We start from the raw sequence: 24,213 nt of genomic DNA on the forward strand, positions 1-24,213 counted from the left end.
GATGACCTGGTGTACCCTTACATGACGGCATAATCTTCATTATCCTTTTCTTGAAATGTATACAGACATAACATCAACCTCGCCTTGCGCTATGGTGACGACACTAGTTCATGCGACCAATGCAATTCGGTGCGTTGCAGTCGCAGCGGATGGCCTCGTCCTCAATCGGGAACTTGTAGTCGTACGTCACTTCGTCTCCCACCGCAATAGCCCGCTTGGCGAAAATCACAATTTTCTTCTCTCCGCCTTCCACGGCCACAATGCGCGCGAAAGCCTTGGGGTCACACGAGTGGTTGATAAAGCGAGCGAGGTTGCCGCACCTTGTAGCGTCGATGATCGTTTTCTCGTCAAGACGGAACATGTAGCAGCTGCCAACGCCCTGCTCTTCATAGCGCCGTTCCCGCTCATCCGCCACGGCCTGGTTAATCATTTGCCCCTGGTACTCGACGATCATCTGACCCTCGCTCACAGCCTCCTTCATGAACAACCCGTAGCCGTGGATGGATGACTTCCGAACCAGCATGCGCTCGTCGAACGGCCGACGACGCAGCTCTCGGTACTGCATCGTGATCGGTAAATGCTCGATATCCATAGCTACACCACCGCTATTGCTGCTTCCAGTCGCATTGCCGTTCGCTGCTCCGGCTAAGGGCTCGTTGGTGGCTTCCTTGTTGAGTGCTTGGCGTCTCGGCATGATCTTGGCCTTCTTTGGTGCACCAAACAGCCTATTGCCCTCAAACCCATCGGCTCGTGCACATCCAGAGGACTGTCGCGCACGCTGCTCAGCCCGGATGAGCTGCTCCATCACTCTTTCGGCAGTCTGGAATGCTTCGGCAGACGGTAGCACTTGCGAGAATTCGTACGGCTCCGCTTCCACTTCATCCTCAAACATTGCGGAGATCACGTCAGCTGCACTAGCTGCACTTTGCTGCATCGTGTCATGGCTGCGCTTTCGCGAGCCAGACCCCCACGTCGCTGCGGCTGAGCCAGCCAGCGGGCTTTGCCCTTGGCGCTGCTGTTGTTGTCGGAGCTTCCTCACAATAGAGCGGCGGCAAATCGCAGTAGTAGGCGCGTAAGGGAGCTTCTCGATCTGGCGTGTGATTTCAGGCAGCCCGAATCCAAAGAAGTAGTCGCCACTCAGTGCAAACGAGAACCACGAGCTGCGCTTCAAGAATGGATTTCGCTCAGTCTCCACCGCAGCAGAGCCGTGCCTTCGACCGCCACATCGGGGAGTCGCAGAGAATCCTCTCTGCTCTTCATAGAGTGACACCACGCGGCTCCGTAACTCGATCAGCGCATCTTCCGGTGTAGATGCTACAATTGGTCGCTCTTGGTCATCCGACGCTGTAATCTTAAACACCACGCGCGGTCGTTGTCGATGCTGATCATACTCACCATCATCAGCTTCAACTTCACCCTTTAGTCGGCGGGCACGTCGCTCTTCAATTTCGGTGCTAGAGATCACACATTCATAGAGACAACGTGTCGCCAGGTGACGTGTGCTCCAGAAAATGCGAGTGCTACGGAATCCCAGCGGGTAAATAGCCGTTCGAGTATGGAAGCTTCCGTTGCCAACAAACACGTGACCAAGAGAGTGAACCGTCAGCGCACCCAGGCGGTAGCACATCGGACGTGGCTTGATGCCGCGTTTGATCTCGGCACGCTTCTTCTTTTTCAAATCAGACACTGTCACGAGTGGTGGGTCACTGAATAGACTTCTTCGCGGCTCCGGACGCGGATTAATCACTGGTAGCACATATTCTGGAGCTGCCACAGGTTCGTCACTGGCTGTTTTGTTGTCCTGCGCGGGGGTCTGCGAATTTTCTTCGCCCGTCTTCTTGTCTGCAGGTGCATCAACACTCTCTTCCTTAATTTCATCAATCGAGGGTGCCTCGGCTTCCGCAGCACTGTCGGGCGAAGCTGTTGGGAGCCTCGATGTCGTCAAATCTTCATTGACCGGCATCTTGGGTTCACTGTCGTCTGCATTTTCATCGCTCTTGCCTCCACTATCCTCCGCTGAACTCACCGCGTCCGCAGACTCATTTTCATCAATTGTTACACTCGATGCATTCCGATCAGATGTAGCTGATACTGCGCTGGCCATCTCATCGTCTCCGTTCTCAACAGCTTGCGGTTCTTCAGCCTTCACATCAACGACTTGAGGCGTAGCGGCTATTGACAACGGCATTCCGTTAGTAGCCTTCAGTTTTCGTGCCACGATATCCAAGTGTGGTGCAAATGGGCAGCAAGTTTCACCGTTCGGTAAGAACGCCACTCCAGCATCTACTGCGCACGGAAAGTGGTAGTGTGTCGTGCAGCGTGCTATGGTACAACCGATAGTGGCTCCCATGAGCCCACATGCGTCGCAGCGAACGAGGCGGCTGCGGTGTTTTGCCTTGTTGCACTTATGCAGCACACCCGCCGCGTCCTCGTACACCTCCATAGACCAAATCGCACAATTTACATGCACCCAGGTTTCGGACTCGGTGTAGAGCAGACGTCCACACGCAGTGTTGTCGCCAATCATGAAACACAAAGCGCAAAATCGAGAGTCTTCGAATGGTATGGTCAAGGTGCCAGAGGATTCGCTGTCGTCCAAGTCCTTTTCTCCTTCAGCGCTGGTGGGCCAACCATGTAAGGGACACGCTGTCGTCATCTGGACCATCACACCATGCTTTCCGCGGGACGGTGTGAGCGGCGATGCTGCTGGCAAAGGTGTCGTGTGTTCTTTGGAGGCAGGTAGCGTGTCAATACTCACTTGAGGCGTAGGCCTCTTCGCATCCGAAGGTGGGTCACCACTTCCGTCCTTTAAAGAAGGTTCCTTCTCTGTTTTCGATCCATTGTTCGGTGAGGTTACAGTTCCAGTTGCAGCATCACCGGCGCCAAATACCGTGATTTCTGAAGTAGCTTCGTGCACGAGGTGTCTTTTAGCTACGCGACGATCGTATTGTTCTTTGATCGCAGCGATTTCCTCTTCCAGTTTCAATCGTGGTTTCGTCTCTTCGCCGTCAACACTCTCACCAGCTCGCAGACGCTTTAACAGCGGCTCTCCCAGTTTGCGTTGTTCAGTTCCAGTCACTCCGTCCTCGTCGCACGATAGCAAGTGCAGTACAACTTCAGGAAGTGGGCGCCACCCATAGAGAAGATGTACGCATGCCAACAGCGCAGCGCAGCTTGCAGCTTCGGATACAATTGTGCAGATGGCACTCGCATCCTTGCGAGTGTTTAAGCCGACAGTTTGCTTAGAGTAGAAGCTTTGTGTCTTCCGCTCTTGACGCCGGGCTGCTGCGCGAGGTCCTCGAACGTACCGTTTGAACCGCATGTACCGATTGGCCTTGCGCAGTAGCCAATCTGGCAAAGTCACCCCACTCGCATCTAGCTCTTGCTGCTTCGTAAAGCGATACCAGTCACTTTGAAAGTTGAGGCTGCGGTACGCGAAATTCCGGAGACATTCCTCTCCAAGGCGCAGCACGTACAAGTAAACAGGCGTGTGGTCGGCCAAACGCTTCCACCGCTCAACCTGTTCATGCTGCATGTGCGTCTCCTTCCAGCTGGACTCGCACTGCAAACGCTTACGCTGAATATCGGCAATGAGCACCTGACATCGCCAACCTTCACCATCAGAGGCCTTGCTGGTAAGGTGCGCACGTTCCTGGGGACGGCACGCAGCACACACGTACACAGCATTGGGATCGTCCACGAGGATCTGGTACCGCTTAGGTTCAGCCTTCAGCAAGGCATCGCACGGAGGATGCACCCAACGCTCACAGGCATCACACTGCATAAGTTCTTCGGAGTCGGCATCCCATTTACGTCGACAGAGTGGGCACTTTTCAGCGTCCTTCTTGTTTTTGCGCGCAGCTTCGGACCACACCTCCGTCAGCAGTCGGGTCTTTTCCTTGAGAGCTTCCGCCTCGCGCTCTCGGCGGTTGTGGCAGTGCAAGCACTTATTTCGTTCGTAGCTGTAAGTGCGCTCGAGGGTCGCGAGATGGTCCTTCTTAGCCTCTTCAGAATGCAGGTGCTCCACGCTATTCTTCTTGGTATCCTCGCAATTTGTGCATGTTACGCAGCTTGCGCAGAAAATTGTGAGGGTATCGCCGTCGCGCTTCTTCGAATTCGGCAGCTTAATAGCTGGCACTAGGCAAGAACCGTGGTAACCACGATCGCAATTCGCGCACAGTAAAAGTGGTTCACTGATAGAAAGCTCCAGGGAAATGTCCGCCTCCACTACACCACTTGCTGTAGGAGTAGGAGGAGCTGGGCTGTCGATACTTCCTGCTGTTGCAGGTACGCGGCCGGGGTTGCCTTCAGCCCCACAAACGGCTCCAGGTTGACCACATATTTCGCACATTTTGCAGTTCGGACACCGCCAGTAAGCACGAATCTGGTCGTTGCCTTCCATGCGGTCAATGCCCATACCGGGAGCGCAGAATGAGTGGAACCCTTCGCCGCAGTCAACGCAGAAAATAAAGTCGCTTTGCAAGCCAGCACTGCCGCACACAGCACACATATCCAACCAGCTGTATGTATGAGCTGAAGTGCGCGTCTGTACGAGCTGGAAGAGCGGGACGCGCGAGATCGAATTGCCAGCGCGGAGTTTTGTCTGGAATATCAGCGCATCATTCGTGATAATTCGTCGGTCACCGAGCGCTGTGCTCACGGCGGAGATTGATCCATTAGCTGTTCCAGCCGAACTAGCGGTACGAGTTAGCTCTCTTCGCTGATTAGTTCCTGCTGAATCCGGTAAATTACTGCTTGCATCACTGTCGTGCACTGATGCTGCATCTGATGCCATGGCACTTGCTGACCCAACGGAAGAGCCTGCATTTTCTTGCTGGCCATTTCCTCGTGTGTTTGCTTCTGATCCCGCATCTGAGCCATTGTCGCCATCTTCATCATCATCAAGGTCGTCATCATCGTCGTTGTCTCCACCATCGCCGTCATTCTGGTTTGCCTCAACTGAATCACCATCCGCTTTTCCAGCTAGTGCTGAATTGTTAGGCAACTGCCGCTTCGCTGCGACTAACAGGGCATCGTAATGGCGTCCTCCGCGCTGCTTCATGCGAGCCTTGGGTGCCGTTTGGCGGAAAATTCTCTGTCCTTGGCCGTAGAACCTCCAAGCCTCGCGCCAAATCAAGAAATCGCGTTCCTTCGAGTTGAACGTGACAGCGTTCAGGCACATTAACTCGAAATCGTCACGGAAAGACCGGAAGTTAACGCAAGTGTACTTGCCATCCAGAATTTTGCGCCGCATGGTACTGAGATCCATAGGGGACTTGATGATGTCGAAGTATGTAGGGGCAATCGCCTCTGTTACAGGCTCTTTGAACAGGTCCAGCTTGTCTTCGACGCCAAGGCGGTGGAGTACATGAAGCATACGAACCTTACGGCACGTAAGGCACTCATAATTGTGCAGCACCTTCGGGTCGTACGAAGCTCCAAACCGAAGGGAATGGGCAAAGTCTTCTTCAATCTGCTTGGCCGTCTTGAATCCGTCATCTCTAATTGCAAGATTTCTCCCATTAGCTGGCGCTTCCCGTTCCACAGACGGGCTGCGGCTACCCACTGGGGTCCTTACACTTGAGTTCGACTCAGTATCAACTTCACGACTTGCTTGGGCGATAGTGGCGGTAGGCCCCGCGTTGCCCTCTGAATTCGGTAGGCTTGGTTCATCATCGACGATAACATCCAACGTGAAATCCCTGCTAGCGCTGAATGCGTGGAAAGCCGGGTGAGGATCTGGCTCACAGTCCGCGTGGATCCAGTGGTGGCATGTCGAACATGTCAGCATATCCACACTTGTCGCCAATTGCTCGTCGTCCAGCACCAGATTACAGACACCACAGAACCGGTTAGCCTTGTAATATGGAATACACTTTGAGCATAGTGCGGCGGATTGCAACGGAAGACGCCACTGTGACCAACGTGGACTCAGTTCGTCAGAGGCATTGCCTGTCGCAGTCCTCAAGGCTTGGTCCTCATTCTCTTTCTGGCGGTGGCAGCCCGCGCACGACGTGCAATCACTACACACGAACGGTACCTTCAAATCAGATATCAAAACCTCGCCATCCTCTGGGTTCACAAGCGAGATTGGCGCGTGCGGCGGATCACAACAAGTAGTGTGGAATCTTCGGTCACACTTTGCACACTCTACCAACTCCTCCTTTTGTTCTCCATTTCCCACAACTTCATTTGAATCAACACCACCCCGGAGTTCGTCTGGCCCGAGTAAGCAGCAGCTGCACGAGTTGTTCGGATCCTTATTTTCCCCGTCCGCTTTCGCCAAAGCAGCACTGTCACGAAGTATGCTGGTCTCGCGAATAATTGCTCTTTCAAGCAGCTCTTTCGAGTGAAACTCTCCGGGAATACCTCCACCCACGTCAGAACCGCTCAACTCGAGCATAATTGCCAGCTCGCTGAAAGAACTGGCATCGTCAAAATGGTATGCAATCTCATCAGTACCGAGAAGTAGGTCCACCATCGTCTCGGATTTCTCGTCATCCGAACACGCTCCACCATCGTGAAGTACAATGCCATGTTTTTTCGCGACGGCGTCAAACCTTTTAACCACATACGTCTCTGGGGATAAATCATCGCTGCGTGAGCCCACTGACGTGATCTCAATGATTTTACCAAGCATGGCTTCGGCGATTTGAGCATAGCGCTCACCAACATCCGACTGCCCACCAACGCGCTTCGTGCCCTTTCCAGGCTTCTCAAGTACTAGTGCCACTGGAGTTTTCATCGCTCGCTGAAACCCAACTAGCAATGCTTGAAACACGCGGTCTAAATGATCAATTTCGGCTTGCGTCTCATGGTGCGCCCGCTCCAACGACGTCGCGAACATGTCGTTCACAGTGTCCATCGTTCCTGTTGTCGTCGGTTCTTCTGGAGGCGGCGGAACGAAGTTTTTCATAATTCGACACAGGTACTTGGGAACCCAGCATGATATGTACTGAGTCGTTTCAACGTGCTCGTCATTGCCAGCAAATATCCGCACGAAGCGAAAGTTGGCTCGTGCTCCAACCTCTTCTTCGTCAGTCGTAAAAAGCAGCTTTCGCGCAAGAGCATTTAGCTGCAGTACCTGTGCAGGCCACCACCGGTTCTGCAGTGCCGGAACCTTGACATAAAGCATCGTGCGCGTTCCAATAACCATCGGAAACGCGTACAGCGGCAATGACGCTACTACACCGTCGTCGAAGCAGACAGTGTGGTGCATTGAAGGGTGTGTCGCGTGAAAGGCTGTAACGCGCCCTATCACCCACTGCTTGTCCCACTGCAAAAAGACCCCCACGCTTTTCCCAACAAGCTCGTACATTTTGCGCCGCTCTGCACGCGAGTTTGGTGGATTTCCAAGACGAATAACTTCTCCAATATCCGAAACCTTCTCGGCAGTCGGTCGTAAAAGACGGCCGTAGACTTGCATCTCCAGCACCATTTGCTTGGAAAACCGAGGCCTCTTCTTTCTGCTTCGCTTGAGGGCTCTAAGACACGGCTTGCAAAACCACGGGCGAGCGGGAACAGCAGATGCATCACCGGTACCCAAGACGTCGGTCATCTTGAATTCACCAAAGCAGATATCGCAAACAATACAAATTTCGCTTTCCTCGACGTCATCAATTTTGAAGGCAGCAAGGTTGTCGTCTGGGTCTGCAACCACCACAGTCGGATTGGTATAGCTCCACCCACTCGTAGCCTTAATTCCATCAAATTCATTCCGGATACCAACAGACGATACCACCATGGTGATTGGCTGTGGGATGAGCACGCGCGGGTCAACACTAGCATTATCGTCGACGGAAGCATTACTTGGAGGATCATGAGTTGGGCCAGCGTTTGTTTTCAGGCGGCGGGTTGTGCCTCGACTCGGGGTGTCTTGTGTGGCGGACACATCACTTGGAGGATCATGAGTTGCGTTTGTTTTCAGGCGGCGGGTTGTGCCTCGACTCGGGGTGTCTTGTGTGGCGGACACATCACTTGGAGGATCATGAGTTGGGCCAGCGTTTGTTTTCAGGCGGCGGGTTGTGCCTCGACTCGGGGTGTCTTGCGTGGAACTACAAGCTGAACAGAACCAGTCGCCACTTGGCACTTCGGTTAGCGGTGGATCCAACGCCATCATATCAAATTCACCGTCACACAAGTCACAAAGCAACAGCGTCACGGGAACTAGTGGCGCCGTCGAACTGCCAGCACCGGTGGCAGCGCCCCTTGACTGGGAAACGCAGTTACTGCAAAACCAATCACCTTCTGGAATGCTTGACAGGGGTGGAGAAATGCTAGCCATATCGAACTCCTGATCGCATCCATCACAGATCAGCACGGTCACGAGCTCGGGAGTAGCCGTAACCAGTGCATCCGCTGCGCTAACACCTGCCACCGAGGCAGCTACAGCAGCTTCTTGAGCGCAACGTCCACAACGCCATTCAGCACCACTTTCATCATCCAATAGCGCGTGCTCGAGCACCTCGTCCAGACTCGCATCCGTCTCCTGTGGGTCGCAGAACTCCTGCAAACAAAAGCGTCCCTTGCACACACTGCAGTCCTTCCACCACTGTACTTGCTCCTCCGTCTTATCTTCGTCACGCACGAGCATTGCAATGGTGCGCGTCTCAATAGATCCATCCCCCAGCTGCTTGGCCTGCTTGCCGTTCTGCTGCAGGCACGGTGCGCACCACTCCAACGTGCCTTCGGTACGTCGTCTCTTCCTTCCCGTTGCACGATACGCCTTCTTCATCTTCTTTTTCGTGGATCCATGCTCCGCTTGATGGTGCAGCACACAGCGTCGATGCAGCTTGGCGTCATGGCACTTCGGACAGCTGTCCCTTTCCTCCGTAGCGATCTGCACCTGTCGGCAGGTCGTGCACACCTCCACAGCAGTAGAGAACACGCTCCACCCATGGCCATCACTCTCGTCCATCTCTTCATCGTCAATTTCCTCCTTCTCCACTGAAATTCCACTGTGCTTCGTGAAATTCCCGTCGTTGCGGGCCTTCCAGGGCCGCCTCACGTACGGGAAAGCCAGCGCCGGCACGAGAATCGGCAGCGCTTCCTCGTCGAATGTCTCGTCCCCACAGTCCGTCTGTTTCTTGGCCTCAAAGCGGCATTTCGCGCACGTAAAAGCCGCTCCGATCGCTGCTAGCCCTTGTTCCAGACCCCCCTCGAGCTTCGACAGGCACGGCGTGTGGTAAATACCGTCACAAACGCAGCAGCGGGATACCTGAGCGTCTTCTGTCGTCGTGGACGGTGCCTGGGCGTGTTTTCCCGCCGAAATCGCGCCGCTGGGGGCGCCAAACGACGAATTTTCTGGGTCACGGAGGGGCTCCGCATCAGTCGCAGTCCGGGCTCTTTTGTGGGCGGGATCGCGCGCTTTCGCCGCGAGGACGCCGCCCACTACCTGCTCGCACACAAGACACGCGAAATGCATGGTCGGCGGGTCTCCGAGGAGCCCTGGGAGACGCAGAATCGACCGCGCAAGACGCCGCCTCCTTCACGCGCCTTCCGCACTCGGAGCCAAGAGCTTTTTGGAGGCGGCAACGCCCGCGCGGAATTGTGTGGTGCACGTCAAGTTGATGCGGAAAGTTTGTGGGTGGACCGGCTTCAAGTTGAAGTCTTCCGCATGTCCGGCCAGTGCATCCTGCAGTGGGCAGCACCGGCAAGCACGCCGAGTATTATCGACCTGCTCAGTCTGCACCTCTCGAACATAAGCCCGTCGCTATCTCTGTTAGAGCCCCAAAGCCTGGTTAATCGACTTTGTCCACTTTTTGTCGTTTGATATTTGCCGCTAACTCGGCCCTCTCAAGTCCCCGACTCAAACCTCTTTGATAGTCTCTGGTCACTGGCGAGTCGACAGTCGGGCAGGGACCTGCATTGTCGGACACCAATATGTCCGAGCCAGGCTACAAGAGTCGGGCAATTACAGAATACATCTTTTACTGGGATAGGAAGCAACGTTAGTACTGCCATCGCAGACCACATAGGATTATATCCGTGGTACGTCAAGTCAAATGATGCCTCTTGACATCTAACTTGTATATTTTCTTGAAACCGGTACGGCTCCGGTGCCGCACTGGGCCCTTCGGGTAGTTTGAACCGGTATGAGTCAGTAACATATATCGAACGGGATGGAGTGAAGTAAAATGAATGATTGAAGCGGGCGGATACTCCAGTAGCATGCAAAGGCAAGCATTTTCATTTTTCTACAAGCTACAAGCAGATCTTGGGAAAGGTTCATTTCATTACTGTATATAATTACTGCCAAGTCATATCTTGCATCTTCGCCGTTGAGGTGAAGTACCGGGTATTGGAATGCATATCTGAAACCTGGTCATGGCAGTTGAGACGAAAGCTGAGAAGCAGAGAAAAGCAGGTCGTTGTATGGGAACGGGTAGGAACCCGTGAGTGTTGGTAGGAGCTCAGGCAGTGAGCCGCTAACGCTCCATCAATTCAGTCTTCATTTTATCCTTCGTAGGCCCAAGGTGCTCGGAACCGGTGCAGGTTCCATTAGGGTTATGAGCCCAAAGCATGCTGCCGGCGGCAGCTACTCGGGATGTCGAAGCCCCTGAAGTACACGAACGAAGGGGTGCCGAAGAACTGGAGCGGCAAGGATTGCCAGACGTACAAGTGGGCCATGATGAACATGTTCAAGGAGAACAAGCTCAAGGAGATCGCGGTCGGAGACCTGACCAGGGCGATGCTCGCGACTGCGAGTGCGGAGAGGCTGGAGGCTTTCGACGCAGAGCAGCTCAAGATCATGCGCATGGTAGGTACGTCCGTGCCGCCGGACGCTCTTCAGCAGATACGCGACAAGGAGACAGGATCGGAGATGTGGGCGGATCTCTGCAACCTGTACGAGGGCAAGCAGAATGAAGCCATCAAGGCCTACACGATTCGTCGCGTGGAGAACGAGATGTGGAGCATGAAGCTGACGCCTGGAGGAGACACGAACCTCCATCTTTGCAGGATGTTCAACCTCAAGACCGAGTTGGCGGACTTGCAGCATGTTATTGCCGATAATACAATGGTGGATATGCTGCTTGAGAGTTTGCCGGACCAGATTGAGTTTGAGCGGTTGAAGTCTTCCATTTACTATGGCGCGGACCCGAGCGTGTACACACCGAAGCGGGTTCGAGAATTGATTCTTGCTGTGGCCGCTCGACAGAAAGAGTTCAGAGGCAAGCGTAGTGAGAAGCAAGGGGGCCATGGTGGGCAACGAGGTGGAAGTGGCAAAGGAGATGAGCAGAGCAGGACTAGTGGGTCAAAGAAGACGCGGCTATGTTATGTCTGCGGGAGTGATAAACATCTCAAAGCAAATTGCCCGGAGAGGACAAAGAAGCAAAGCGGTGCTGATGACTTTGAGGAGAAGCGAAAACCGCGGGGAAATTGTACCCTGCGCCAGGAGAGTGGTGTTTCATCGAGTCCGACGCAGGATGATGCGGATCCTGGTGTTGTGACGGGGTTAGTGGCGGAGGAGCAGCCAGAGATGCACGAGGAGCTACGAAATGCACATGACGAGCACGTTGAACCACATGGTGAGGAGGAACTACTTAGTGATCACGGTGCAGAAGGTACTGAGGTACTACTGGAGGACAGTGATCAAGGTGCTGCGGACTACGGCAGTGGGTGGTGGTTCTTCGACACTGCGTCAAATTCACATGTGACGGGGAATCGCTCGGAATTTGTGTCGTTCACAGCTGACACGGCGGGCATACGGACTGTCCGTGGAGTGACTCCAACCATTGCTGCACGCATTGCGGGCGTAGGAACGGTGACATTGGCCACAGAAGTCGGTGGTGAACAAGTTGTAATGCTTCTGGACGATGTGTTTTTCATCCCTGGAGCTGAGTATGGATTGTTTTCACCGGGACTGGCGTACGCTCGAGGATTTGAGTTTGACTATGACATTGCAACTCGAAGCTTCGTCGTCTTAAGAGAGGGGAGAGCAGTGGCTGTCGCTACTCCGCAGGAATCTACTTGGGGGTTCCAGGTGATTGGCCCTGGTGAGCGAGAGCAATTCACCCCTCAGGATCGTGCCCTGTGCAACTACACTGCTGCAGAGGGAGTCGGCTCACTGGCACTTTGGCACGAGCGTCTGTCCGCAATATTTGAAGACCATGGTGGACAAAGGCCTAGTACGTGGGGTGCTGCTGACTCAGCGGAAAGAGGACACATGCGATGCATGTCATCTGGGCAAACAGAAGAGGAAGACGTACAGGAAGAATTTGGATCGGGCAACCAAGGAGCCGAACCAGGTTGTGTACGCTGACCTCCTAATCCCCAGTAAAGACTGCGGTACACGGTATGAGGCCGTGCTGATCATTATGGACGGATACTCTTGCTTCGTCACGGTACACCTGCTTAGTGACAAGCAAAGTCCTGTGATCAACAGACTCATGAAGGAGTATGTTCTCTGGGCCGAGCGGCAGGCGGGTCGTAATGTCAGGGGTGCGTTGTACAGCAAGTGCTGACGGATAAGGGCGGAGAGTTTTTCAACGATGAAATGACAACCTGGTACGATTCGCAAGGGATTGAACATGTGAAAGTCGGCCCTAAACCCTCACAACTCAACTTGTGCGAGCGGACTCATCAGTCGCTGGAGGGCATGGCGAAGGCGACGATGGCGCAAGCAGGCTTCCCCCGGAGCCTATGGCCGGAAGCACTGCGAAACGCGGTGTACGTGAAGAATCGTGTGTACAATAAGGGCACAGGCGGTGCTCCTTACGAGATGATGTTTGGGATTCAGCCGGACGTGCACCATATCCGGAAGTTTGGTGCACTGGCTTATGTACACGTGCCGGTGTCTCCTCAGCGGAAGAAGCACCACAATAACGCAAGAATTGGCTTTGTGCTCGGGTATGCAGAAGATGTGATCGGATGTAAGGTCTATTTTCCTGACGAGCACACTGCTAAGTTTGTTCCTGATCTGAGAGTGGCTGAGGACGTCATGTACCGTGATCGCTACGAAGTGGACGTGGATGACGAGGACTTGGAGTCGTTGCACTTCGTCAGACGCACGGTGACCGACGCCAGTGCCACCGGGGTGATGCCGATCAGGCTTCAAATACGAACATGGCTACACGGGCGAGTACAGCAGTGGCGGGACTAGAGCAAAGCGGTGAAATGCAGTCTACTTTTGAGGACGCCGTTGTCGAGAATATTATTATCGAGGCGGGAGATGAAAGCCAAGCTGTTGTTGATGGAGAGTCAGTGAATGAAGAGCAGCAGGACAACAGCGGTGGTGCCGACGAGACTGGCGGCACTGGCGAGCGCCTCGATGGAGGCAAGTGTGGAATTCGTACGCTTACGACTCCTGCGAACGATGATGAGAAAGTCACTGACAGCGGTGAGGACGCTGCTGATGAAGACGACGGTGCTGCTGGGAGTGACGACGCCGTGTAGGTAACCGGAACGTGTGGGTCATCGCTGGTAGGAGGAGCGCATAGTGATGCTGAGGAAGAGGATGACGATGAAATTCTCAATGATGATGATGTTACTGTGGCAAGTGTCTTGGCTCCGGACGAGCACGAGGGAGATGCAAACCCGTCGCGCACTCAGTCACTGCAAGAGGACTTCGGTGAGACCGAATCGGTCAAGAGGGTGCATTCGAGTGGTCATGCAGCGGCTGGCGAGATTATTGACGCTAGTGTGATGTTCCCACCGACCCTGCGGATGATTATCGGGAAGCGGTCGCATCGTGACGAAACTCCGTCGGAAGAGGTGCGCGTCGAGCGAGATGCAGCAAAGACAGATGTGAAGAAGACACGCACCGGTCCTCGCGAGTACGACGAGCGTCGCCGTCCCAGTTACTTGAAGGACTATGTGATGAACGCTGCGCTCAATACCTCGCGTATTCTGGACAAGAATGGACAACCCATAAGAGCAAGTAATGTGAAGATTCCTCGGAACCACCGTGAGATGATGCGCTCTAAGTGGCGAGAGTTCTTTCTGATGGGCGAAATGGAGGAGATTGCAGCGCTGAAAGCTAAAGGCGTTATCATGGAGATTCCTGGCGAAGAGATGCCTGAGGATGCACTGCTGGTGAATACGATGTGGGTGTATGACTTGAAGACGGACCACCAAGGATATGTGATCCGCTTCAAGGCTCGCATTGTTGCATTCGGCAATTATCAGCGACCCGGGATAGACTTTCGTGAGACGTTCGCCCCCGTTGGTAGGATGTCGTCGTTTCGACTGCTGCTGGCGATAGCAGCAGAGTTGGGACTGAGTGTGTTTGGTGGAGATATAAACACCGCATACTTGAATGCTCGTCTGAGTATTCGGCAGTACCTACGATCGATCGATGGTTATCCCTGTAAAGTGAAGGGGCATGTGTAAGTGGTACTGAAAGCATTGTATGGACTGCGGCAGTCAGGTCGCGAGTGGAATACGGAACTGAACCAGTGGTTTCTGGATCACGGGTACCTGCGATCTCTGACGGAGCCGTGTCTGTACTATCGTCTCGAGGGTGAGACGATTGCGTACGTGCTAGTCTACGATATTATCGTTGCGACAAACGACGAGCCGTACAAGGAGCGCTTGTTCAAGGAACTGAACGAAGCGTATGGGATCAAGGACCAAGGGCAGCTCGCGCAGTACTTGGGCGTTGAGGTCGAGCAGACCACGGAGCGGATTACAATTCGACAGGAGAAGTACGCAAATGAGATTTTGAATAAGTTTGGCTACAGTGAGGCTCATGCTGTTGGGAATCCCATGGAGGTGAATGTGCGTCTGGCGCCGAGCAGTGATGAAGTGGTGGCGGATACAAGCTTCCCATACCACGTGATGGCTACAAGCCCAACCTACAGCCGCCGCACGCGGCACATTGAGCTACGTTGGCACTATGTGCGGGAGCAAGTGCAGAAAGGAGCTATTGAGCTGCGCAAGGTGAAGGGTGAGCAGAACCCTGCCGACACGTTCACTAAGCCTCTTGACAAGAAGAGACTCAAGGCGTTGCTGTTGCTGGCCGGTGTTGGAAGCGTGCAATAGGCGAAGAGTGCTCTTCGAGGAGGCCGTGTTGGAATGCATATCTGAGACCTGGTCATGGCAGTTGAGACGAAAGCTGAGAAGCAGAGAAAAACAGGTCGTTGTATGGGAACGGGTAGGAACCCGTGAGTGTTGGTAGGAGCTCAGGCAGTGAGCAGCTAACGCTCCATCAATTCAGTCTTCATTTTATCCTTCGTAGGCCCAAGGTGCTCGGAACCGGTGCAGGTTCCATTACCGGGCAGATGCTGCGGCTGCGAAGCAGGCGCAGGAGATGACCGTGGCTCGTAAAAAAAAAAACAACTAATAAAAGGGTTTATTCCAAAACCCTCCTATCCCAGCCTTCGCGGAGCCCTAGTTTATTTTTTGGCGTGGAGCATCAGCGTTGCGTAAGTAAAAATAGCAATAAAACTATTGGGGACCCGGGTGGGTTTCGCAGTTCGAAGCTAGCTCGGTATTTTGCCGAGCACTGGATGGACAATAATCCAGATAAGGAGGACATCGGCCGAGCCTCCAAGCTCACTGGCACGCAGTAACACGTGTACATCTGCTGCTACCATAACCGAGTAGGCAGCTCATCCTTCTCCGACCTGTAAGCGCTGAAGGATCGGGCATTCTCTAGGTCGTTAGTTCGGCTAAGTGACTGCAATCCACCTCAACTTAAAACGAACGAAAACGAAACGATGTATTCGGGCATCTCCTGCGCCTGCTTCGCAGCCGCAGCATCTGCCTAATCTACCACTATGCAGCCAAGTGTACCAAGTTTGATCGCTTCTTTTCAAAGCCGTTGCCAGTCTTTATATCGCCACTCCGATAAATTGAACACGAACGCAGAGTTAGTTGAGTTGGTACTTCAACGCTTCGAGCTCCTCCTGCTCGTCAGATCAAGATTCCGCGGATTTAGTTTTAACTTTGATTATGTTGTAGTAAGCAGAACGATCATCAACAACTAGCTAATCGACGTAATTTCCTTCCTTCCTGCCACTGAAATGTGCGCTGATGCCAAGGCAGAATCTTTTGCCGTGTTGTGCTCAGAAACTTACCGATGGCGACAAAAGGAGAAAACTCCGTGCAGGCTAACTACTCAACTGAATTGCTGGGTAAACGGATGAAACCAGCAATTTGTTTCAAGTTTGATAAGTCAAAACTGAGGTTTAGCAGGTCTCGATCGCGTGTAGGAGTAGGATACACCGGGTATTTGTCCTTTGCCCTGACGCTGTCCGCTCGGGCTCCCTCTCGCGCAAGAATCTGGGAGTACAGTGACGACGTAGCTTAGAAGCATTAAAACTCTGATCAAACATGGCGCAGTCGCACACATATTGCGTCCGGGTCGCCTGAATATCTAACACCAAAAAACGTCTGCTTCTATTCGTCCAAGATCGCCATATATGAAGTATTAAGCTGGCCGTACCGTATTCATGTAGCATTAGGATGTTCTGAACTAATATCGGTGACGATGTACTTCAAAGTTGTTTTGACAAGAACAGGATCAAGTAGTGCATAATTGCATTAATACACCCCAGTAGTAAATGGGGCGGTGTATTCCTACGGATCGCAATGTCGTCTCACACAAAGCAAGCATAGTATCATACAAAGACTTCGTAGATAAAATGCCTGAGCGAGTGCAGCTAGGTTTTTAATGGGCTCTCAGGAGCCATTCATAGCTCGATTAATTTCAACTAGTCTTCTTCTGATTTCGTACACTTTCGACATTCTTTTTGCACTAGCTTTTAGCCTTTTCTCAGGAAAAGACATACTGTACACCATCAGGTGCAGCTCTATTTGGCTCTTCGCTAGATTGAGTTTGCATTGGATACAAAATCGTTCCCGAGGCTCTGGGCTCGGCCCGTGAGCGCTGGGGATCGACAGTCGGGCAGGGACCTGCATTGTCGGACACCAACATGTCCGAGCCAGGCTACAAGAGTCGGGCAATTACAGAATACATCTTTTTTATTTTTTGGCGTGGAGCATAGGAGCCGATGGGTCTGCTGACATGGCTGGCTCAGGCGTGATCTATGACCAATTACGCCGAGTGAAGGCAGGTCTCACACCGGAACGTCGAGTCAACCATTGACGCATGGCGTCCTCCAAGCCTCGCCAAAAGAATTCGTGGGACGGTATTTCCGACATTTGCTCCCGAGTCTTATGCCCTCCCGGAAATAGCGATGTCTTTTTCATTTTCAGGTTTACCCTGCGAAGGAATTGAGTGAGTCCGTCACGACGCAGCCAGGATAACGAGCCCCACGACAGTCCGCTGGCGCGCTGTGGCGGCTTCATGACCAGGCAGCGGCGCTCACTGGCATATTCGGCGGAATATGAGTTTGGCGACGACAATCTCCTAACTGCGACGAACCATGAGGAGACGCGGCTTCGCAACCAACAGCGAGTCAAGCACGCCCAGTCCGTCCTCGATACGGAGGCCGATGAACGCACCATGAACAATGCCAAACGGATTAAGTAGGAGCTAGGTGCGTCCGTGTCTGCCTCGATGTACTCTATCTAGCATTTCGACCATGAAGCTTATACATCTCACATTGGGTAGATAGAAAGACCGAGATCTTGCAACACAACCAAATACTGCTTCAACGTCTCGAGCGCATCCACAAGAAGCTGCCGAAGCAGTTCGACGTCTCGCATCATACCGAGGAGCATCTCAACGCACAGCGACTCTCCAACTTCCCGCTGTGGCAGCGCGAGCAAGAGCGAATTGCCGAGGAGAACAGGAAGATGAAGCGGAGACTGGACCAGACCAAATCGTTGTTTGACACCAAGCAGCTCGCAGCAGACGCTGCCAAGTACCGCTATTTCTCCGAGCAGCTGTCGAAAGTCGACAGACGCCTCCAGGTGAAGCAAAAGTGCAAGCAGCTCGAGCTCCAAGCCAACTGCAAGCGCAACGGCAACGATACTCACAGTCACTCCCCGCCAAAGGCACATCAACGACAAAAGCGGCATAATCTGAACGGCGTCCAGCAGCAGGAGAGCGAGCTGCGCATGCTGGAGGGCGTCCACGAGTGTCATCCGGACCAACACGTCGCGCGAGTTGCCGCGAGTCCGAGCGGCCTCCCACAAGATCGAGAGTAAGTATGCAGCACCTCCAGAAAGCTTCCCAACGGTGACAAGCACCACGAAGTTCATCCGTGGGTCGGACTTGTTGCCGCGACTCGGACACTGAAAAATGTAGCCAAACTCAACCGACTTGCGGCCCGCGTATCCGCAAGGACTGGGATATGTCAGCCCCTGCAGAGAAGGACACGTATAAGAACGCCATCGCTGCTGCAGTGGACTCCGGCGACTACATCAAAATTGTCGAGATGCACACGGAGATGCGATCCGAGATGGAGGCTCACCGTCAGTGTATGTTTGTCTACTGGCACCGCCTCTTTCTCGCCGTGTTTGAGAATATGCTGCGCGGACAGGGGCCGCAGTTCGCGTGTGTGACGGTGCCCTACTTCAACTGGATCGTCGCTGCGGCCCGCGCGACTGCGGGGACATGCTCGTCGTTCGCTGACTGCATGGCCATCACCGAGGAGCTCGGCGGATCTTCGAATGGCACTGAAGTTACGCTCAACATTAACGGCGAGGAGAATTTCGGTCGGTGCGTGTCTGAGCCGCCGCTGAATCATTTTTGCCAGCTCTCGTCTCTCAATGGCACGGCCTGCGCCCGGTGCCTTCCTCGCAGTGACTGGAGCCAAGCTCCAATCCCTAGCAGTACGACGTACGCGTCGATCCGCCAGCAGGTTTTCAAGGGCAAGAGCATTGGCCAGATGTCGCCGCTCGTGCACGCCAACCTGGACGGCACCATGGGCACCTTCGCGTCTCCTGCTGAGCCGCTGTTCTGGTCGCACCACGCGATGATCGACTTGCTGCACACCATTTTTCACAAGTGCCGCGTGGGGACTGCGCGACTGACGTTCGCTCAAAAAGCGGCGTGTAGTGTCTGCAGAATGAAGACACGGATGGGGGAGCCGGCGGAGCTCCCTGAATGTGTGGCCGAAGTGAATTACTTGGTAAAAGTCAAAGTGAGGACACGATCTACTCCTAATGCTGCGGCTCCTGCTAACCAGTGGATCTGCAGTTGCCGTCATCCAAGTTTTCGTTAAATGGGCATCTAGTTTGTCGTTATAGTTCACTTGATTTCTGCCTGATCATCAGGATTCCGTTATGCACGGGGCACTGTAATCTTACTTTGCGTTATCCGCAAGATTCATTGTCGTAGTCATCACGTTTGCCGTGATTGACTGCGACCAATAGTACTGCTGCTAGCTGGAGCAGGCTGGAGATTGCCTGCACTACACTGCCCCCCCCCAAGCCTGGTCTAGCTAGCGGCGATTAAGTCGTTTCGACTAGTTATATTAATCTGGTTTATGTACCAGAGGTAACGGTCAGGTGTACCCATGTCCATACTATGTAACAAGTGTTACAGGTGCAACGTGTTGAAGTTGCCCGTTCCGAATTGTTGTGGAGCCAATATGGGGTTTTAGAACATCGGAATAAGTTTTGTGTAATACGACACGGTATCGCTACATGGTGGCGTAACCGAATCCGATATTGGAGAAGAATGTTGATTTTGGCAAAAGCATGCATCAGGTTGTATTGAAATTTTTACTGGAGGTCCTTCCAGTACTTGCGCAGCTTGGCGTCTTGCTTTTGAATGTAGTGACCCAGTAGAACCTTGACTTCATGGGCAAGTGATTTGAGCGGTTCCCACGAGTCTTCGACAGACTCTAACCCTTTCCAGCTTACGAGAACTTCGTAGTCATTGATGGAGGTGTTCCATCTGTTTTTTTTGAACCCGTTGATGGCCAGTATGATGCCCTGGGAGGCAACATGCTCAAGGATTTCCTCCGTTACGTTGAGCTTGTTGTCCGCGTAGAACTTTAGACGTGATGCATGTACATCATACTCATCCCCTGTCACTAAATGACGGATTCGGAAAGAATGAGCGTCCGCTCGGACCACTTTGTACGGTCCTTGCCGCGTGACGAGTAGCTTGTTGCCTTTTTTCTCATCAACGCGTGAACGTAGGACGTAGTCCCCCACGTCAAAGTTGACCACGTTTTCACCTCGCTCCTTTTTCTTGTTAAGAAGCCGCTGTTTGAGGCGTTGGTCAGCGATGGGCTGGTGCATTGCGCACAAACTGGCTCGCAGCTCTGCTAGGTATCTGTCCATCTCTGCCGAATTGTGCGGCAGTGTGACTAGCTTGTGGTCACCAGGGTGATAGAACTCAGCGAGAGGCGATGGACATGGTATGGACATGGTAGTCCAGTGAAAAGTTCAACAGGTGCTCGATTGCCGAGCGAAGGTAGGGCAGTGTGATTCAAGCTGGCTTAAATTAACGGTACGAGGTAGGCCCAGTCCTTCGTTGACACTTTGTACTCTAGAGTCATCGCTCTTAGCACTTGTAGTATGTCGCGGTTGACGCGTTCAACAGATCCGTTGATCCATGGGCTGTACGCCAAAGTAAAGTTTTACTGGCTCTTGAGTCTAATCGAATGCTCTGCGACCACTTCGTTCTTGAAGTGGCTGCCGTTGTCACTCACCCACGTTGGTGGGGCTCCAAAACGGCTATGCCAGTCGAGGATGGCTGCAGTGGCAACGGCACTGTCCGCCGCATCGCACACTACGAGCTCGCAGAAATGTGTTGCATGGTCCTTCAGCACCAATAGGTACTTACTGTCCCCAAAGGATTCTCCTAAGGACAAAAAAATCCCAATGTAGGATTCCGTTTTGTTCATTGCACTCAATAGTTTCGCTCCATGGGCGACGAATCATCTTTCCTCCCTTTACATGTGGACACAACATGCACGCCGACACATATGTGTGCACGACGCTCCGTAGGTCAGGGATGTGGAAAACTCGGCGCAGGTGGTTAACCATGGCCTGCTCGCCGCGGTGGCCTTGGGCCCCGCAATGGGCGATCACACAGAGCCGTTGAGTGAGGTCTTTGCATGCTCGAGGGACCCAGATCCGCTGGTCGACTCGTAGCACACTGTCCTTGTCACGCACTGCACCTGCGGGTGCCTGGTGCTACTGTTGTGACGTCCTGAACTCGTCCAGTGCTGGCCACGTGAAGCCATCTGAGTCGAGTGGCCTTAGGGCTCGCTGTCCTGGCGCCTTCGTCGATGACCGCTGCTTCTTACCTTCCTCTGGGAGAATCGCTTCAACTTGACTGTAGTCGTGGGCTGGCCAGCCCATCTTGAAAGCATGTCCGCCCAAACGTTGGCGGTCCCGTCGACATGTTCGATAATGTAGCGGTAGGTCATCAGTTTGAGCGCCCATCGAAGCAGCTTTGCACGTATGTGCTTCTTGATACTCATGTGAGGTGCGAAGACGTGGATTAAGTTTCGGTGGTCACAGAATAGCCGAAAAGGCCTTGCACGCAGCAGTAGATAATCTGGCTTCTCGCAGGCCACCACAATAGGGTAGGCTTCTTTCTCAATGACGGTCCAATTCAGCTGTGAGCCATGGAAGGTTCCACTCAGGCACGTGAGCAGTTGATGCTTCTGCGTGGTGATCGGAACCTTTGGGTCAAAGTCCTTCACCTGGGTGAGGATGACCGAATAGCCTGTATCCGAGGCGTCGGTGAATACGCAGGTCGTGGACGCATCGTCCGGCAGAGATAGTGTGGCGGAACTTGCCAATAAGTTCTTCACATGATCGTATGCGTCTTTCTCGGCTGCAGTTAGCTCGCCGTGACCGAGAGGTCCATGTGACGCTGTTTGCAAATGAATGGGCAGTGAGCACCACGCTCATGCAGGAGCACGATGGCCTGATGCACCCGGTGCGGTTCTGCGGCCGGGTGCTCAAGGACGCCGAGATGAACTACCACCCGGCGGAAAAGGAGGTACTGGCTTTGCTACAGCTGTTGAAGGTGTGTTTACACCCAGCTGGCCGGTCGGACCATACATGTCTACACGCTGTTTTCGACGCTCGACTGGGTCCACAAGTCGAAGACACTCTTCGGACGTGCAACGCAATTTACCGTCTTACTGTCTCCGTGGAGTCTAGTGGTGCAACGAGTCAAGAAAAAGGATTGCGCCTTCGCGCAGCTTTTGCAGTCGACGATCACAAGTTTCGTTGACCTCGAAGACTCGTTGGCACCAGTGACCCCTCGAGCCAAAGGCTCGCCGAGTGTTCGGATGGATCCGCATTTGCTTTATGCACGGTTGCCACCTACATACAGTGGCTACGTACTTTTGTTTGATGGCTCGGCGAAGACCGAGAAGTATGGTGGCTACGGCAGTTGCGCCTGGATACTATGGCGACTTCCTGAATGGAGTGTAGTGATCGCTGCGAGTGCGTATCTCGAGACCACGACTGTAAACCTCGCTGAGTACACCGGAATGAACAACGGGGTCTCTGCCGCCCTAGAACATGGGGCCGAGGACTTAGGCATCGTCGGGGACTCGAGACTCGCAATCCAGCGATCCCTAGGGGTGATCGCTTGCCGTAAGGAGTCGCTGATGGCACAACTGAACGAGCACAAGGAACTGACCACGAGACTTCGGTCCGTGAAGTACCTACATGCTATCCGAGAGTTCAATGCAGCTGCAGACTCTTTGGCGAGCGAAACCTTGGAAAAGAAGGTGTCGATGACGGTGAACAGCGAAAACCGAAAACGAGAGTTGATGGAATTGAATCGGATCCGAGAAGTGCTCTATGAACCGTCAGCCGAAGCCTCTGAAGCTTCTGGAGAAGTCGTAACGCGTCACGTGAACTCGATACGTGTGATGGATACGCGTGACAGTGACCGCAGTAAGAATTTTTTCGATTTTGTACGGGATACTGGACATGTAGCCGCGGTAACGGGGCAACAAGCCCGCGCGCGCTGGAAACAAGTACGCTTTGCCGATGAAACTTCGGGTGATGAACCAGAAGAGGGAACCGAAGGAGACGAAGCTAATAATGTCAGCAACGAAGAGTCCAACGAACTTCCAGACCAACCGAGACCTGACGCAACGGTGGTCCATGAACCGAGTGCTGACGACATCGACCCACTAGTGGTGCAGGAAGAACGGCGCAGGCGCATTGGCACAGCCCAGGATGAGGAGCTCCGATGGTCAAACCTCAAGACGGTGCTAAAGGGAGAAGAAGCGAAACTTGCCTACAAAGCTGCACGCGAAGCCTGGAAGATGGCTGACAAGTTCGTGTTAAGCGAAGATGGCTTGCTGTATTTCCTTGGTGCGAACCGTCGGTGGGGTCGCGACCGGGCCGAGGAGACGACACTACGTCTAGTGGTGCCAACAACGATGGTTCAGGAGATCCTACAGAACTGTCACGACTCGTTGGAGGGCGGTCACCAAGGTATCGTCCGAACCTACCACCGGGTCAAGGCTGACTACTATTGGATTGGCTTATTCGCCGACGTGGAGAAGCACGTACGTTCGTGCCCGGACTGTAGCTCAAGCAAGAGTCGCCCGCAACTACGTGGGTACTCGCCGGGCAACATCTTGGCCGAGCGCCCGCTACAAATTGTCTCGATGGATTTTGTGATACCCTACCGAAGACTCGGCGGGGCAATACCGCACTGTTACTGTTTCAGTGCGCGTTCACTGGATTCGTCATGGGCAAGGCGATGGCGGACACATCTGCACTCTGTGTAGCACAAGCATTCGAAGAGTGCGTGTACCGAAGGTTCGGAGCGCCGACGCTGATCAGGCATGACCGAGACCCGCGCTTCATGAGCGAGGTCTTCCAAACCTTCGCCGAGATGATGCAGTCGAGATCTAGGGCTACGTTGAGCTATCGGCCGCAGGCTAACGGCCAGCAAGAACGCTCGGTCAAGACCGTAATGCAATCGGTGCGAGTGTACGCGGAGCACCCGCTGCAACAAGACTGGGATGAAATTGTGGAGAAGTTGATCTTCGCGATTAACAACTCGCAGGACACCATGAGGAAGGACACCCCTTTTTACTTGGTGCACGGATGGGACGCAAGGTCCACCCTCCGAGCAATGACCTCATCACTGAAGCGAGGTGTCGGACGACAGTCCGATGCGTTGGCGTGGCGCCGAGCGGTCAACAGGCAACAGGAGTTTGCGTTGGAAATGGCTAAAGAGTACCAAGCAGTCGAGAAAGCTCGGCGTACCCAAAAGCACAACGAGGCTTTGAGCCGAGCGGAACGCGCTGCGCTTCCACCTTCCGCGACTGGCGAAACCTCGGAAGATGATCCGACAGGTGCAGAGGGTGAGGGTGACACACCAGATCCCGCACCGAAGTCTCTCTTCCAGCCTGGAGA

The 24,213-nt window shown here is 53.6% G+C and overlaps 3 protein-coding genes across 3 annotated transcripts; 2 read left to right on the forward strand and 1 right to left on the reverse strand.

Moving 5' to 3' along the window:
• Positions 1 to 103: 103 nt before the first annotated feature.
• On the reverse strand, positions 104 to 9,424 carry PHYSODRAFT_306469 (hypothetical protein; the record flags this gene model as incomplete). The annotated part of the gene is made up of 1 exon (XM_009538506.1): positions 104 to 9,424. The coding sequence occupies one exon, from the start codon at positions 9,422 to 9,424 to the stop codon at positions 104 to 106; it is 9,321 nt and encodes a 3,106-aa protein (XP_009536801.1).
• Positions 9,425 to 17,251: 7,827 nt separating this feature from the next.
• Positions 17,252 to 18,148, forward strand: PHYSODRAFT_528599 (hypothetical protein; the record flags this gene model as incomplete). The annotated part of the gene is made up of 3 exons (XM_009538507.1): positions 17,252 to 17,433; positions 17,496 to 17,887; positions 18,033 to 18,148. 3 exons carry the CDS (start codon positions 17,252 to 17,254, stop codon positions 18,146 to 18,148), a joined length of 690 nt encoding a protein of 229 aa, XP_009536802.1.
• Positions 18,149 to 18,182: 34 nt separating this feature from the next.
• Positions 18,183 to 18,875, forward strand: PHYSODRAFT_461742 (hypothetical protein; the record flags this gene model as incomplete). Its single annotated transcript, XM_009538508.1, has 1 exon — positions 18,183 to 18,875. A coding segment is annotated over one exon (693 nt), but the record flags the coding sequence as incomplete, so codon positions are not given.
• Positions 18,876 to 24,213: the final 5,338 nt, after the last annotated feature.

This window comes from Phytophthora sojae, assembly GCF_000149755.1.
Source record: "Phytophthora sojae unplaced genomic scaffold PHYSOscaffold_12, whole genome shotgun sequence".
Taxonomy (NCBI): domain Eukaryota; phylum Oomycota; class Peronosporomycetes; order Peronosporales; family Peronosporaceae; genus Phytophthora; species Phytophthora sojae.